At 43.5% G+C, this 18430-nt stretch overlaps 1 protein-coding gene across 2 annotated transcripts in view; it reads right to left on the reverse strand.

Moving 5' to 3' along the window:
• Window positions 1–18430, reverse strand: part of ANTXR1 (ANTXR cell adhesion molecule 1) — a 178812-nt gene that overhangs the window by 81430 nt on the left and 78952 nt on the right. For both annotated transcript variants that reach the window (XM_034761775.1, XM_034761776.1), the window contains exon 13: window positions 7223–7318. In XM_034761775.1, coding sequence (XP_034617666.1) covers window positions 7223–7318 — 96 coding nt within the window. The remainder of the gene's footprint in view (window positions 1–7222; window positions 7319–18430) is intronic.

The raw sequence follows: 18430 nt of genomic DNA on the forward strand, positions 1-18430 counted from the left end.
CTCTCTATCAGTGTGTGCCACATGGGCCTGCAGAATGCAATCAGCTGGGAGAGTGCCTGGCCAAGCAAAACGCTTAGCCTAGTTTAGCTTGGCAAAGCTGAAGTGTTTGTTCATGTGTGTTGTAATTGTTTTTATAACCCCAGGCTATTTCTTCTTTCTTGGTGTCACTTGCTCCTATGGACCCTGTGTCTGATGGGGAGAAATGACCATCGTTCATTGACCATATTAGCTAGTTAGCCCATAGACACCTGAGGGCTTCTGCTGCATCATCATGTTATGATAATGCTTCCTTATGACCGTTTTGTTTGAAAGGTAGCAAGGGTGGGTGGAGAGTGTGGTCATTGGCTTTTCTTGGCACAGGAAGAAGCTTTGAGATTTGTTCTCAGGCCGTTTGCACATTTAGCTGTGAAAATTCAGGGCAATAAACTGATTCTTTGTCTTTATACCATCTTTCACCAAATGTTCTCAACATGCTTGTAAACTGACGGATGCAAAGCTCTCTTTCCTGACTCACCCTGATGTCAGGTGCTAGCACCATGCAGAGAAATGCAGCTCTTTCTGCTGACCCGCCCTCTGTTAGAGCAGGTAAGCACGATCAGATACAACCTAGAAGGACAAAAGAGCTTGAGTGTCTGATTCTCCTCTGCCTAGGGGGAGTGGGTGTAAAATCCCATTCAATCCAATTTTTACACCAATTTTGCACAGGTATAAATGGCTCAGAGAAGATGGAGAATCAGGCGCTGAGTTGCTGAGGCAGAGGGAATCAGGACTAGGACAGAGGAGGTCCTACAGGAAAAAACACCCCACTACAATTATCCGCGCTCTGGAAGAGATGTGAGTTGCATCATTGTTATTTCGGTTAGCAATAAAGGCGAACTCCAGGAACTGAGGGTAAACCTGAATCCTATCCAGTGTGTCTTCACGGTGTTAGAAGCTGAGTAGGATCTCCACCTGCTTGGAATGCTGTACATACTAACTCCTTACAGCGCTATGTGATAAATAAGTGATAAAGAGGCATCACATCATTTACTGCTGCCTCTTGGATGGAACGCAACAGATATTTCATAGCTTCACAAACAGTTTAAGACAGGAAGTGAAGAAGGCTGTATCTAGCTGAAAGTACAGCAGTAATTTAGGAAAGGAGAATGGTATTACCTGAGGGGGAATTTGACCCTTATTCATACAGAAAGTCATAGAACACTAATACATTGTAGCCACTGTAAAACCCCTAATTTTTATTATTATTTTCAAACTGGTGGAAGCCCAGTGGTTCAAGACATTTAAAGCTAGACAGGGCAGAGCACCAGAGAATGGACTGTGAGGACCAATCTGCACTGGTGGAGTTAGAGGAGATGGACTGGGCATCAAGACCTAGCAGGTATGTTTCAGTTCTAATGTCTATGCCAGGTGTTCTCAGCATGGATGTGCCTTCAGTTTTTGGGTGTCCATGTGCAGGGGCCTGAGAGTGGGTGTTGTGCTATTTCTGAAAAGTCAGGCCCCTTTGAGATGTCTTAAATTGGGGACCCAAATCACTAGACACTTTTGAAAATTTGTGGCTGTGGTTCTAAGGTTCCAATCAGAGTAGAAACCTGAGGTTCAGAAAGCTGCCCCACTCCGTTACCTGAACTAGAGCCTTCTCCAAACTCTCAGAGGAGGGGAAAACAACTGGACCTTACTGGAAATCAGTCCCAGCAAGGAAGCCAATTAGTCCAAATTTAAATCTGACCAATTCCATGAGGGTGGGAGGAAATCCAGGCATCTTAGTATGAACCTCTCTAAAATTTGGGGTGGGAAACACTGTCTATTTTCAGATCTGAAACTGTGTCTGGCTTTTATTCTCATGTTGACATGCAAAAACAGACATGTGGCTAACTCTGTTTAATATTAATTGTGGTTCATGCCAAACTCCTCCATGTGTTTAGGGGAGACTAGACCCCCTGGATTAAGAACCAAAACCTTCCATTAATTAACCCCATCTTGGCTTGTGATGCAGTTTGCAGATGAATGGAGCTGACATGCAATTCCACAAGGAATGCAAATGACATTCCAGAATCTGCAAAGGGCACTCCCTTTTCCTAGGCTGATTTTCTGAACCGATTAGGCAGATAAATTGGGCCAGGTTCAATGGGTGTTGCCCCCAAATGTCTAACCCATTTTCTTCAGAATGAATATCTAAGTGAAATCCATTTGCAGAAACAAAACAAAAAAGTCATTACTAGTTGTCAGATCCAGCAAGCCTTGCTATGATCCAACTGCCTAAGGAAGGATACAGTTTTAAAGCAATATTTCTCATTAGAAGGGGGAGAACCAACCTCCTCCTGCAGATCTGAGAGCTGATACAATTGCAAAAAAGACTGATATCATTCTGGTGTGCATTAACAGAAATGCCATATGTAAGACACAGGAGGTAGCTGTCCTGCTCTACTCAGCACTGGTGAGACCTCAGCTGGAGTACTGTGTCCAGTTCTGGGCTCCACACTTTAGGAAAGATGTGGACAAATTGGAGTGAGTCCAGAGGAGACCAACAAAAAATGATAAAAGGTTTAGAAAAACTGACCTATAAGGAAAGGCTTAAAAAAATGGGCACGTGTAATCTTGAGAAAAGAAGACTGAGGAGGGGAACCTAACAACAGTCTTCAAATACGTTAAGAACTCTTATAAAGAGGACTGTGATCAATTGTTCTCCATGTCCACTGAAGGTAGGCAAGAACTAATTATCATAATCTGCAGCAAGGGAGATTTAGGTTAGATATTAGGAAAAAAACTTTCTAACTCTAAGGGTGGTTAAGCTCTGGAACAGGTTTCCAAGGGAGGCTGTGGAATCCCCATCATTGGAGGTTTTTAAGAACAGGCTGGACAGACCCCTGTCAGGGATGGTCTAGGTTTACCTGGTCCTGCCTCATCACAAGGAGCTGGACTTGATGACCTCTCGAGGTCCCTTCCAGCCCTACATTTTATGATTCTATGACCAGCGAAAAGATAAGGGGTGGCGGGGGGTGGGGGGTGGAGAATTTTTCAGTTTAACTGAGGCAAAAAAAGAATAGTGCCTCCAATATATTCAGTCAGTTACAGAGTGGTTGAGGAAACTGGGATTCGGGATTCCTGGGCCTAAACTTTGGGGCAATTCCATTTTTGGGTGCCCAACTGAAAGCAAATCATAAGGGTCTGATTTTCAGAGGACAGGTGCTCAACATTTTCTGAAAACCAGGCCCCTATAAGATGTGTCAAAATTGGACACCCAAGAATTAATAGGCATGTTTGATAATTTGGCCTCTCTGTGTCTGGATAACCCTTGCCTGACTGATGGGGCTATTAGTAGAGTTAATGTCAGTAAAGTGCTGTGGGACACCTGGAGGAAAGGTGGGTGCTAGATAAAATAAATTGGTTTAACCTCCCTCTGTGTTCAGTAGGTCCACATTATTTTATATCCCCTAGCAGGAATGCAGGGACTGCAACAAGGAAACAAGCTGAAGGAATGTCCTTTCTCTGCTTCTCACCATCTTTGCTCACATAGGGCCAGATTTATTCGGGCATAAATCTGGAATAACTCCAGTGGAATTACTCGCAGACTCACTCTGGTATAACCAAAAACAGAATGCGGCCTACTGCAAGCAGTGCACTGTTCCTGGCTATTATTTCCTTGATTAGCTGCATGTTTGACTCTTATACAATCCCCAGAGTGGCAATTTTTCTTTTCATTCCAGTTTATGTGCTTGGTGTTTCATTGCCTTAGTACACTCCCACACCCTCCACAGCCCTCTCTGTTGTGGAAAGAATGTGTGTAATCTCATTGTCCTGGTCTTGATTTAGCTTGGGTTTAGTTTGCATGATCTAAATGTCACCTTTTTCCAAGTAGAGATGCAAGGTTACACCTGTGGCTTGATATTAGCTGGTTTGGTTGTAACCTAGGCTCCTGCCTAGGTGTTAGGCCTAGCAAGGGTACAACTCAATTAGCTATAAGGTGTTACCCTGAATCTCTACTAGGAAAAAGGAGTTAGGTCAGACTTAGCGACCTTAGCTAAGCTTGATCTACCCTGGAGCACTTCTTGTAGTCAAGCCAAGGCTAGTTTCCCCCATGGAATATTACAATGGTTTGTAACTTTATTGTCCCTGAGGGAGAGGAAAAGCCACAGATGCTGGAATTGTGTCAAAGAAAGAAATTGTCATTGTTGAGTCCTTTAGGATCTACTGTAGGGAAGCAGGGATGGAAACTTAGGGACAGATCTTTCATTTCTCTCAGTCAAAACTCATACTGACTTCAGAGAGGGTAAGAACTGAGGGCCAGATTCTGAGGCCCTCACTCATGCCGCCAGCACTGAAAGCCATGTGGGTCCTAGGGTATGTCTACACGGCAGCAAGTCCCAAAGCCCGGGACAGCTGACGGGTCATGGGGCTCAGACTGCAGGGCTAAAAATGGCAGTGTAGATACTGGGGCTTAAGCTGGAGCCTCGGCTCTGAGATCCTCCCCAATCGCGGGGTTTCAGAGGCTGAGCTTGAAACGTCTACAATGCTATTTCAAGCCCCACAGCTTGAACCCTGTGAGCTGGTCAGCTGACCTGGGCTTTGAGACTTGGTGTTGTGGGACTCTTATCATTGCTGTGTAGACATACCTCTACCAACAACAGTGGGACTACTCGTGGAGTAAGACACTATCCGGTGTGAGCAACAAGATAAGATACTCATCTGGCGTAAATCAGCACAGCTCCATTGGCATCAATGAAACTATATCAATTTACACCAGGTGAGGATTTGGCCTTTGGCCCAGAGTATTAGAATCTTGCTCTGAGTGAGGACTGGAGGATGGGGTACTAAGAGAATGTCTCTCCCCATGTTAATATCCCTGTCAGGCAGGAGCGGCGCCAGGGATTTTGCTGCCTTAGGCTGCAGCGCTCCTTCTCTGAGCATTTGGCAGCGGGGGTCCTTCCGCTCCGCGTCTTTGGGGCACTTCGGCAGTGGGTCCTGGAGTGAGTGAAGGACCCACCGCCGAATTTCCGCTGAAGACCCGGAGCTGAAGGACACCCGCCCCCCGCCGCTGAATTTGCGTTGAGGGCGGCAAAATGCCGCCCCCCAAATCCTGCTGCCCTAGGCGACCATCTAGGGTCGCCTAGTGGAAGCGCCGGCCCTGTTGTCAGGTCTTTCACTAGATTGTTTGTATTTTTTTTTTTAAATCATCTTAACTGGAGAGGAATTGAGCCTAATTTTACAGATCCACGTGGGAATAGATGAGTGTCAGAGTACGTATAACTTTTTGTTATTCATGACTGACAAGTTGGAGGGAGTGGATGTAAAATATAATTTTATGGCTCTTCAGGGTTACTGTAGACTCACACTCTGTGTTTCCTCCTTTCCCTCAAGTTTAACAGTGCTTCTTGCATCTTTCTAGCATATTTCCTGTTTTTTCACCCCTCCAACTTTTGGTTCCAAACACTTTGGCTGGCTGCAGTCCAGACTGAGAACCAAGCAAATTGCTGGATTCTTCCACACAGCCTTCCAGAAAGCTGCGGTAAAGCCGAGACTGGTGTAAGATGTTAGAGGTGTGGCCCAGTACCTCATTTAAATACTGTCCTCGCCCCTGTACTGAAAGAAGCTCTGGCACAGAAATTAGAAGGATTCACATGCCGAGAGTGGGGTCAGGTTCAGGCTATGTCTACACTAGGAGCCAGGGCTATGATTCCCAGCTCGTGTAGACAAACTTGCGCACGGACTCATTGAGCAACTGTGCTAAAAATAGTAGAATCATAGAATATCAGGGTTGGAAGGGACCTCAGGAGGTCATCTAGTCCAACCTCCTGTGCTCAAAGCAGGACCAACACCAAATAAATCCTCCCAGCCAGGGCTTTGTCAAGCCTGACCTTAAAAACCTCTAAGGAAGGAGATTTCACCACCTCCCTAGGTAACCCATTCCAGTGCTTCACACCCTAGTGGTGTAGCAATGGGCAATATCGGTGGCTAGCTGCCCTGAGTATGTACCCCCAGCGTCCAGGCGGGTTTGTACTCAGCACAGCTAGCCTCTTGTGTGCACAAACAACCATTGCACACATAATGCACCTACCCTGTTTCCCCGAAAATAAGACAGTGTCTTATATTAATTTTTGCTCCCAAAGATGCGCTAGGTCTTATTTTCAGGGGATGTCTTATTTTTCAGAAATGAAAAATGCCTTATTATTGGTGGATGCCTTATTATCGGGGAGGTCTTATTATCGGGGGGATGCCTTATATTACAACGAGAGGCAAAACTGTAAGTAGGCCTTATTTTCGGAGGATGTCTTATTTTCGGGGAAACAGGGTAGCTGTCAATTTGCACTTTCAATTATCCACTTTGCATATGCAAATGTGCAGTGGAATCCTAGTCCCGCTGGATTAAATGGCAAAACTCCCACTGATTTCCATTCCAACAGAATGTCATCTGTGGTGTTTTTCAAATAGATCCTCCTTTGGAAACCTGGCTTGTAAGGTCATTCTACTGTAGTTGGCATTTCATCTTCCATCGTTCTCTCAAAGTGCACATAGGTAGAAATGTCGATTCAGCAGAGCATCCTGGGCTAGTTTCATTCATCTCTGAACCTGCTCCTGTATGCATCTCCTGAAACCCTTTCCTATGTTAGTGCCTCACCCTAAGCCTTCCCATGCCCATAACTCCCACTGATGTCAAGGAGAGTTTTGCCTCTATTGTAACTCCATGACCTATTTACTGTTCTGATGCACTGAGTGACCTTTGCATCTACTGTAAATAGAGTGATGAATTGCACACTTCATCCCAGAATCCTTTGGAGACCCATAAGCATGGATACATTTGGAAACAATGTTGCTTTTATATGGGTGGATGCCAAAGGAGACAGTGGGCCAGATGAATCCCTGGAACAAGTCCAGTGGACTTATTCCAGGGATGAATTTGGCTTGATATGTTGCCTGGGTCATTCCTATTTAATTAAAAAATATGCCAAGACGAACTTAAGTGTTTAGAAATGAGCTTGTCTCTCAGAAATACTTTTATTCCCGGTAATAAAAATCCTCCCCCTCACTGCCCCAGATGCACACTAAATTATCACTGGGCTTGAATCCACAGCAGTGTCTCTTGGTTTGCAGTTTGGTTATCAGAGGCTACTGCTTGTCAGCTTTCTATGTCTGTTGACCATGCCAGCGCCTCTGCTATTCTTTCACACCATGCCCCTGACAGCACAGTTACTGCTACAGACAGACTGGGGTGGAAGTGGGGACTTACCACTGTGCAGCAGAGAGGCCAGAACCACCAGAGCAGAGCCAGCATCAGGAGAAGAAAGAGGATCAACAAGGCGATGGCCAGGATGGTCCCATCAGACTGCAAGGGGGAGAGGCAAAGAGAATGTGAGCTGCAGCAGGAGCTAAATACAAACTCCTCCCTCCCCAGCACCTTCAAAGCATCCTGCTTTGGTATGAGTGCACGCGGTCCTTTGCGCCCAGTAATTACCCTGATAGGCTCTTGCACACTGAGTTTATTTTTACTTACAAAGCATAATTTCCCAGCCCCCCATTTCCCCCCCCCAACACCTTCCCTCCTCCTCTCACCCACGTCATCACTCAACCACTTCAGTGCTAGTGGAAGCTGACACCCTCATAGCCCTGCAGAAGGAAGGCATCTCTTTATTCAGAGGACATGTGTAGCAGCTATGCAAGAGGATCCACCTCCAGGGGCAGGAAAGGAGTTCTTGGCCTCTCAGTGGACCAATCAGAGCTGGTTTATTGAGTGATGTGGACATCTGCCTACTCTGCCATGGACTGAGACTACCAGTTCATTTCTTATAGACCTCTGAACAGCAGCCGGACGGTAGCCAGATTTAACCGTAGAGCGAGGAGGTGTTTGACCACTATGACCAAGGCCTTGAGCCACCCAGTCCCACAGCTGATTTATCCGTCATGTCTAGATGAGTTCACGATAGTGGCTTTTTTGAGGTGAAAGGTTACTCTGGCTCAGAAGAAGCTCAAAATACCAGTTAAATGGTCTGTAGCCACATAGGATTTTGCAGTTGTCATCCTACTACATGTCATGACCACTGAGAATTGATTGGGAGGACTGGGAATAGAACTCAGATTCTCCTGCTCCAAAAGGTGGAGCTAAAGGTGAAGCTCATTAGCTCTTCTCTTCTATTCTATATCAGTTCTTAGACAGTGCTCATCAGCATAGTATCTCACCACCTTCCAGTAGTGCATTAGCTATTAGCAGTGTAGGGACTAGATCACAGAGTTGGGCAGTTCTGAAACCAATCAGTAGATGGCAATGGTGCACACCCACAGTAACCCAGTGGGTTTTCAATCTTTTCCATATCAGAACCCTATCTCCCCCCTAAGGATTCCCCTCCCATCTAGCTGGAACCCCTCTCCCATTTAGCAGTATGGGAAGGACAGGGTAATTGCAGCCCCCTGACACCTGTTTGCAAATCCCACTCTGAGAACTTCTGCACTATCTAACTCACTGCAGCGATCAAAATTGAACATGACATGTCTCATTGCTTCCAGATTTAATTTGAGGGATAAGCTCTTAGCTTCCTGAGATAAGCCAGTGTTTCTATGCCATTCCTGTCTTCTATCATCAGGCTTTGGGATCAGCAAGCAGGCAATTCGCTTTGGCTGGAGTCCAATTGAGATGTTTTTGGTCTAAGAGCCAGACAGTTTTTTAAAAAATGACCAAGATTACAACTTCTTATGGAGGCCTCTCGTGACATCAGGTTGAACTAGAGGGTTCTGGAGGCTCTGTTATCCAGGTGTTTATTTAAGTAGCTGTCATTCATTGGCTGGCTGATCACCGATCACAATGTTATTGTCAGCAGTGTGAGCTCAACCAATGAAAAATCAGATCAGGAAGGTTTCTCAAACCTCTTTGGGGAATTTAGAAAATAATTGCTAGAAAACTGGCATCCCAATCCCCCAAACACAGAGAGATGGAGAGAGACAGCTCAGGCAAAAGAAAAATCTCCCCAAACCTTTCACGGGACCCCAACTAAACTCTCTAATGTATGCTGGGGAACCCTATGATCCCTGCAGTAGCCCCGGATCAGAAGGGCACAAAGTTGGCTTAAAGCCACCATAGCCCACCCCGCTCACTCTCTAGGCTTTGTGTTCTTAGCTTCACTGTTAGAGGCACAGCACAGAATCTCACCCATTGTGCTCTCACAGGTAGCTACTGAGTGCTGGGCACTCCAGAAAAGATACCCCCCCTCCCACTGTCCCCCCATTGCATTAGCTGCCACGGAAGCACAGAAGAAACAGACTCAGGAAATCTTTAGGCTCTCATTGTTCTTAGCTCCCATCACTTCTTTGCTGCCTGTAGCTCACAAAAGCATCTTTTCATTAACAATAGCCTACAGTCTGATTGCTACAAAACAAAGAAAAATTAGAGCTTTTTATACTTGTCTGTTAACCACAATTTGTTTTTAGATTTTTCTTTTGCAATTGCCTGTAAGTACCCTGCTACATTATCACATCTGGTTTTGTGCTAGACATCTTAAGTTGCCAGATGTTATACTGTATCTCATAATAAAAAAATAAATAAAAAATTTGGATAGATTCTGTATGCGAAATCTTCACGTCCTTACTCAGGCCATTACTCTTACTGAAGTTCTGTTTTGTCTCAGTGAGGATTTCAGGATCTGATCTGATGTACCCACCAAAAATTCAACCTTGAAAAATGTTGGTTTTAATTTTTACAAACTTCAAAAGATTGAATCTAGAGTTTGTGACTACAACTTCTGAAATATATAATGTTTTATTTTACCAATTTACTGATATTCTCAGCCTATAAATACTGTGCACTGTGTACTCCAACACAAAACATATTAAAAATAAGAGTGATCAGCCTTTTGTCTAAATCTACATGAGTCCTGAGTGATTGAGCGAATCCAGACTGCTGAGACAGCTGTAAAAACCTCTGCCAAACACTAGCCTAGGTGTAAAACTTGAGTAATTTACTCCTTGACAACTGTTGAGATGCACCAACTATGCTTGGAGTGGTCTTTTATTTTTAAATGTCTTGCTATGATACCAAATAATTTAAAAAAAAAAATTAGCCTCTAATGTGCTGCAGATTTTACATGGTAGGACTCTGATGTCCAGACTTTGAAACAAATATGTTGGTAGAGAGAGCAAGGCAGATGTGGGATGAAACCATATTTTCACTGCCAAAGAGTCCAGCAAAGCCAGAAAATGCTGCAGAGTGTTGTTGGCAGTGGAAGGACAATGAAAACAAACACTGGAATATATTGTAAAACATAAATTTGCTCTATTAATAGGAAATCTTATAGAAAACATACTGGAGGCATTTCCTAATAGATTCTTTCCTCCCCCCACCCTGAAAAATCATAATAAAATCCAAGAATTCTTGGCTTAGCGACATCAATAGTTGAAAGAATGCACTTTACAGTAAAGCACACACATGTTAAAAACATATGGCAGGATCCATAAATGCAGGGTAGCTGTGGAAGTTTTTTCTATAACGGAAACTTTTCACTTAAGTTCTATTTTTGGATTCTATTCTGCATCAACACTTCAGTCTGGTGTTAGTGGGTGCCGTGCCACTGGAGGTGCCCATCTGTCAGACAAGAAGTAAAACTGAGGTCCCACCACTTATTATTTATTATTTGTATTATCATAGTGCCTAACAGCCCCAGTCATGGACCAGGATCCTTTGTGCTAGGCGCTGTACAAACAAACAAAGAAAAAAAAAAGGTCCCTGCAACAAAGAACTTATCATCTAAGTACAGGTCTTTAAGGATCCCATGGTACTCAGATGTGTTCATAAGAGAGGAACCTGAACCAGAACCTTGGATCACCTCACACTCAAATTTGGGTTTAAGGGTGGATTGAAAATTCAGTTCCATATTTAACAGTTGTGTCTTAGCTCTAAACTCCCACAATACGTCATTGAGATGAGTATTATCACTATTTTAGAGAGAGAGAGAGAGAGAGAGAAAATGGAGGCACTGCAAGGTTATAGCAGGGCAAAGTGGGTTCAACTACGTACCCAAAGTCCCAGGAGGGCTTTGACAGTCCGTGCGGCTGCGGCTTCACTGCTATTGTTATTTGAGCGAGCTAGATCAAAGCTAGCTCAGGTATGTCCATGTGGCTTCTGTCACCCCGCTGATTGCAGCACAGACATGCCCTTAGACACTGAGGGGGATTACCTCAAACATTTAGAATTGGCCTAACTCCAGTGCTCATTGAAGTCCATGGGAATTTAACCATTGGCTTGGTGTGAGCAGAGTTAGGCCAGTGTTTCTGAAAATCCCACGCACAGCTTTGAATGAACCTGGAGAGAAAGGAGAAACTTCTCTGTTGTTTAATTTCCTTTTTTGATGTACAGGGGAAGAGAGGATAATGGGTGAGCCTTCTTCTCACCACAGATTTAGATGGCTCTTATTGTGAAGCCCCATTTCCATTCGACTTCACTGGGGACAGCTTTCGTTACGGAAGTGACAGCTGACATCTATCATTCTTTTTATCACATATGTATTAACTTTTGAAACAATCTGGTGAAACAATCTGGTCCAATAAAAAGGAAATGAAAACTCACTGAATGTGCTCTTTTTAGATTGCAGTTTGCTTTGATCACATGCTGTGTGCATCTTTTTGAGTGGCAGCCAACTCGGTGAGGGACATGACCAAAAATACCTGCTCTAGGCTCACCCAGCGTATGTAATCTAGTCTACCTTGCTATGAAGTGATATGCCCTATGGAAAAACCTAACTGAATTTAAAAGATGAGAACCTTTGTGTAGGCTTTTGGAGCATCCTCTGTTATTTGTATTCTGGGAGTGCTACAGGCCCTGCTGACATCAAGTGCTAGGTACTGTACAAAAATATAGTACAAGATAAATAGGGAACTGAGGTCAGAGAGGACAATGCTCTAATCCTACAAATACTTACACATGCTTAATTTTTAATTCAGTGAGACTGTCCACAAGCTTCAAATTAAACATGTGCTTAAGCTTTTGCAAGATCGGGGCCAAAGTGATTTCCCAACGACATACAAGGAGTCGGTATAAGAGCTAAGAGAGGAATCCAGATTTTCTGAGTCCCAGGGCCACGCTTAACCACAAAGCCATCCTTCCCCCCCATGTCCTGCCTATAAAATTCAATAAGGAATTGTATCTCTGCTATATAATTTGGTAGGATGGTTACAAAAAACCTACACAAAGCTCAGCCTCCTTATTAAAGACTATAGGCTTTAATGATGAATTCTATAGATTTTCAGGTGGTTTTCCTGAGATCGACACCTCTCCAGTGAGAACTCAACGGCGCGTGTGTCTACAATGCAATCAGTTGTGACGGCAGCTTACCCAAGCTAGCTTTGAGCTGGCCAACTGAGGTAACCATAGCAGTGAGGCCAGGGCAGAATGGACAGTGCTATTGTTCTTTGAGCTAGCTAGGACAAAGCCAGCTCAGGTGTGTCAACTCATGCCGCAGTCACGCCTCCGATTGCTGGGTAGACATACCCTGAGATCTACAAAGACATTTCCCACATTAGCTGCAGAACAGGTCTCAGATGTATTAAATGCCCTGCTCTTTCTATGCTAGAGGCTGAAATAGGACCATGCACTAGTGAACAGCTGCACACTTCAACTCTAGTTACGTTGATCCTTGTTACTTTATCGGGATTAATAAGACTTCAGGTGCTACAGTTCTAAAAGGTTAACAGCCTTGCAGTAACGAGCGGAGCCTCACAGTTGCTAAGTCTCAGCACTTTGTTTGCAGCAGTAGATGAGTATCTTTATTATCTTCTTTTACGGAGGTTGTTACATTTCCCAACCCATTCCTTTTATCCTGGCATTAAGTGAGTGCTGTGGGATGGAAGCAGAGAAGTTGTGTGTGGCAACCTGCTTCTCTTAGGGCCAGTCTACTCACAAACTTGCACTGAAATAACTAACATCCTTTCCATGCAAGTCTGGGTGTGGGCATTATTATTTTGGAACAAAAGCAATGTATTTTGATCTCTCTTGAGCAGATAATAATAAAAGATATTACCTCACCTCCCTCGTCTCTCTGGATAATACTAGACTTTCATTTAGAAATTGGAGTCTGTTGTCCACACACACTTGCACCGAAATAACCAAAAATATTAATTAAAACCCATTTAGTTCTTATGATGCAAGTTTGTGCATAGGCCAACCCTTACTAAAAATATGCTACATCCATTTCTTTGGGCATCAATTGAAGTAACAGAAGCTATAGAAATGACAGAGGAAGAACAGATTTTTCTCACAATGGTCAGTGTTTGTGTTGATGGGTTTTATGTTTTGAGGGCTGCGGAAGGAAGAAAAATAACAGTTCTGAATGACTTGTCTCTCCATAGTTGTATGCGATGCCAAGTAAATTAGAAACTGTACTAGAGGAGTGATTGGAAAAACTTCAAAAGAATCTTCTCTCACTTGCCTCTCAGATTCACTTCTGCAGCCCCAGTCCTGCAACTGGATCTATGCTGGTGGCCCAGTTTGCCTGCACGGAATCCCACTGAACTCCACATGAGTGCACAGATCCATCTGTAGGATCAGGACTAGAACTGATTAAAATAATTTTTTTAAAATGGAAAATGCTGTTTTCTGAAAATTAAAACATTTTGTGGGAATGTGTTGATTTCAAGAAAAATTTAGATGGGGGGAAGTTTCAGAAGGAATCATTATGACTTTCTCATTTTGTTTTGACAGTGTTGAAACATTTTGTTTGTCAGGTAAAAAGGTTTTGTTTTGATGTTATCATTTCCATTAATTTTGTTTTGACTTTTAAAAGTAGTATTTTGCTATAATGTCCTGTTAATACATTAAATATGATATGTATGCACTATATTTCCTATTTTATGTTTGAACATGATTGAAATGAAATTATTCAATGTCATAGAAGCAAGATGTTTCAAGATGGATCAATTTGCAGGGGGTGGGGAAATATCTGCTGCCATGAAAAATTTTAACTTTTCTTTCTGATTCAGACCAGCTCCAATCAAGACCTTAGCTTGTAAGTGGCACAGGGCACGAGCATGCTTTCTGTGGAGTACCTAGCATACTTGTGAGTGCTAATAAAATAATCTACCTAGCAATGTCAGTGCACAGACCAATTTCAGCAATTCAACTTCTAGTGTGATCTGTATTAGCAGAAAAGGTCAATGCAAATTATATTTGCAGCGTAAAGTAATTAAGAGCAATTTATTTTAAAAACAAATTTGAGACCATATGCCCTATATGCCCATAAAGCACTCCCTCAACTAATAAGATACAGGTCAAGGGCCTAGGAAAATGCTCATTAAATGTAGTTTGCATTTCACAAAGCTTCTATTGATACAACAGTGCAGTTCACCTTAATTGCCTGTAGATTTAGGAACACTGTTGGCAAAGCCTTCATTCTACAGCCCAGAACAGAGTCAGAACTGAAAAATTCATTTTGAAAGGAATTGTATTGAAGAAAATAACCCCAGAGTGAAGGGGGCCTGTTGTTTTTAATACAGTCTGCAGTGCTTTTCAGAGTCACATGGTGTTTTTTGTTGTTGTTGTTTAAAGATTAAATCCACCCACCATTGCTTAACATTTGAAAGTGGTTTAAGTTTTGGTTGTCTTCCAAATGGCCACAAAACCTATTTGAATGAAGAGGTGCATCAAAGAGTCCTTAAGGTTTCCTCCCAGTTTTACTTCTAAAATTGAGAGAAGGTTAAGAGGCCCAATTCTGCCTTCCCACTAATTTTAATGGGAGATACACCCATGGGAGAACTGGAATCAAAGTGCAATTCTTATGATTTCTGAAGTGGTTGGCCTGTAACACACCTTATTCCTCACCAGACATCCCAGGCAATTTGTTACTGGTCACCCCTGTCACCTCCATCGCGGTGTGGCGACTGCCTCATTAAAGGCAGGTCTCTAATCCATAAGGCCTTCCATCTTCCCCAAGTTGGGGTCAGGTGCAGTGAGTCACAGGCACCCATGTACACCGAGACAGAGTTCCAAGGAGTTCTGAATTCCATAGCGAGGCTTGGCTTGGCTCAGCTGCTCCAACAATTCCGGTACTGCACCGTTTTCTAAATGTGAAACGCTGCCCAGGACTGCCAGCTGCTGTGAAGGTGCTCGCTTCCTGGCTAGGCATTAGATCACTCTATGATTTTCCTCTCAAAGAGCCATTTGCAGCTTCAGAGTCTCAAGCTGTGTAACGAGCAGGGTTTTTTTTTTTTAATAGGTGCGGGATGGATCGACACCTCTGAAGAGATCAGTCACAGCATGTACGGAGGTAATGTAACCTTCCTCCATGCTGCCTCTAGCTAATGTGCCTCACTCGTGAGCAGGCAGGATCCCCTTTCCAAGTGAAAGCGTTGCTTATTTTTCCATGCTCATTCAATCCATGACCTCCCTGCTGAGACTACTTGCTGTGACATCGGAAGATGTCCATTGTGAACTGGAGTCACTCCACGGGCCACGGAACTAATGGCAGATCACCACAACTCAATAATTGCTCTAGTCTGTTCACTCCCTCTGAAGCAGTGATTCTCATGCAGGGGTACACAGAGATCTTCCAGGGATGCACATCAACTCATCTAGATACTTGCTTAGTTTTACAACAGGCTACCTTAAAAGCACTAACAAAGTCAATATAAGCTAAAATTTCATACAATGTCTTGTTTAGACTGCTCTATATACTATACACTGAAATATAAGTACAATATTTATATTCCAATTGATTTATTTTATAATTATATAGTAAAAATGATAAAGGAATCAATTTGTCAGTAACAGTGTGCTGTGACACTTTTGTATTTTCATGTCTGATTTTGTAATCAAGTAGTTTTTAAGTGAGGTGAAACTCAGGGCTACGCAAGATAAATCAGACTTCTGAGAGGGGTACAGTAGTCTGGAAAGGTTGAAAGCCAATGCTCTGAAGCATCTGGCATTGGCCACAGTCAGAAGACCGGGTACTGGACTAGATGGACCATTGGTCTGACCCAGTATGGCCGTTCTTATGTTACTGACCTTGGGCAGATCTGAATGCTCAACCTACTGTTGAAAGGTTCTCCTGTTCCTTCACTGACTCTCTGAGCCATCCTGTCTCTTTGCAAAGAAGTGCTTTACATTTCTCCTTAGGTGAGGCAAGTATAAAGTTGCCAAAGACCTTAGTGCAAACAGCTGCAGCACATGTCCCGCATGCATTCATGTTCGTCTGGGCTGCTGGAACTTAAAGAAGCACTAAATGATATTCGTACCATTGACACTATCACACTGCAGGGGACAGTACAACTAAGTGCATGTAATTGGCAACAAGCTTCAATCCATATCAAAGGAAGCTGAAATGATCTCGTTGGGCCTGATCCTGAAATTTGCTGAGGGTGCTCACCTTACATCGTCGGGGCCACAAGGAAGGATTTTTAAAGTGCTCAACAATACCTAACTCTGCTCCCATTAAAGTCAATGATCAAACACCCATTGACTCCAACAGGAGCAGAATTAGGCCACTTTTGAAAACTGCACTATTAATTACCATCTGTCACAAAATGTAGCCTCTGGGCTCTCTGATTAAAGGGGGAGAATGTGGAGCAGTATGATATATGTAGCATAAATACCAGCTGTCAAATTCCAGATTTCTGGGTCATGGATCCTTATTTTCTATCTCAAATAAAAGAATATATTTCTCAGGCAGACATGTTAAAAGGCCTTGGATAAACCCAGTGTTAAATGCAGCAGGGAGGGAGTTGGTAATAGTCATAAGAACAGAAAATCACAGTTTTTCTTGGTCTATGCAAATACTCCAAGCCATCTGTATATTTAAAAATTATTCCTAACTGTGTCCTGCTGTCTCTTCAATCCAAACTGTAAACGCTTAGGGCTTGATTGAGCCAGGGGATACTTTGGCTTCTCTCAGCACAAAGGCCTTGGTAGCAGAAAACAAAGGAATCTCCTAAAAACAAAAAGGCCCACCCTGGAAGACATGTACCTTTCTAGGACACTGGAAAACAGGCTGGCAGCAGCCCGCTGAGACCAAGAACAATTCTAGTATGTAAGAAAACTAGTCTTATCTCCCAAATTATTAGCTTGTAAGCTCTTTGGGGGCAGGGACTGTCTTTTTCTTCTGTGTTTGTACAATGCCGGGCTGTGGTCCAAGCCTGGAGCTTCTAGGTGCTACTGCAGTACACATAAATAATAATTACATTCATAATAAATGCTGAAGAAAACTGGAGATTTCTTCCTACCCCCAGATCCCACCAGGAATGGGTTGAGACACATTCATAGAACCATAGAATATTACAGTTGGAAGAGACCTCAGGAGGTCATCTAATCCAATCCCCTGCTCCAGCGGCAGCATGGAGGATATTGATTATTAAATATTATTTGTCCTACAGAAGTGCCTATAGACCCTATCGGAGATGGAGGCCCCGTTGTACCAAGTGCTGTGCAAACATATGGTGAGAAATAGTCCTTGCCCCAAGAACTTACATCCTAAATAGACAAGACAGGCAAAGGACTGGAGAAAGGAAGGCCATAGATGGGAACTGAGGCCTAGAGAGATGAAGGTCCAAGGTCACACAGGGACCTGTGGCACAGCTGGGATCGAGCCCAGATCTCCTGAGCCCCAGTCTAGTGCTAGAACCACAGGGTCATCCCTTCCCTTTACCCCTGCTCCTTCTGTCCCTGTTCTTTGTCTATACAGAGGATTGAAGTCTCAGGGCAGTATACTTGGCACCTTTCCCCAACACTAAGTTCACCCATGTTGGCCATCTTTGTCCCTGTGTTTCTTTTTGCTTCAGGTAATGCACAGTTTTAGAATCATTCATGGAGATGGGGAGGATTCTTTCCCCTGCTCTCAACACGGGGACAGGAAGTTTTCAAATCAAAGAAAAACAGTGCTTCCTTTTTTAAAAGGTAAAAGTTTAGAAAAGGCAACTTTAAAAAAACCTCCAAGACAAACAAATTCATCAAATATTTCCAGCCAGCCGAGCCATGTCATACTGGAGATCTTGGCATCTTATCCCACAACTAAGTGTATAAACAGCCCACTGTCTCTGGGACTTTAATAATGCACTCACGCCAGCCATTCCCTTTTCTGATGGGGTAGCTGCCAATGGCCAAATGCCACCTTCACTTAAACCCATACCACAGCTACTCAACTTGAATGGAGTTGCATGACAGTAAGCGGGGGCAAAACTTAGCTCTTTGTCCACAAACACCCCCCCTCCCCCCGCTTTACGCAGTAATTTCCCCTTGTTACTGAAAAAAAGCCAACTTTCTAATGCTTGTCATCACCAGCCAAAACACAGCCATCCTCAGCTTTGGCTTGCAGCTAGCAGAGCCTTGAAAGGAAAACAAGAAATATGGGTTTGGTCTGAGAAAATTGGGTACAAGTTTAATATTTAAAAAGACAGAATCTCCGTCCACCCCCAGCAGCCCCAGTGCTCTCTCATATATTAGAACAGGGGTACCCGAATATTGTAAGACCGA

This window comes from Trachemys scripta, chromosome 2 (assembly GCF_013100865.1).
Source record: "Trachemys scripta elegans isolate TJP31775 chromosome 2, CAS_Tse_1.0, whole genome shotgun sequence".
NCBI lineage: Eukaryota > Metazoa > Chordata > Testudines > Emydidae > Trachemys > Trachemys scripta.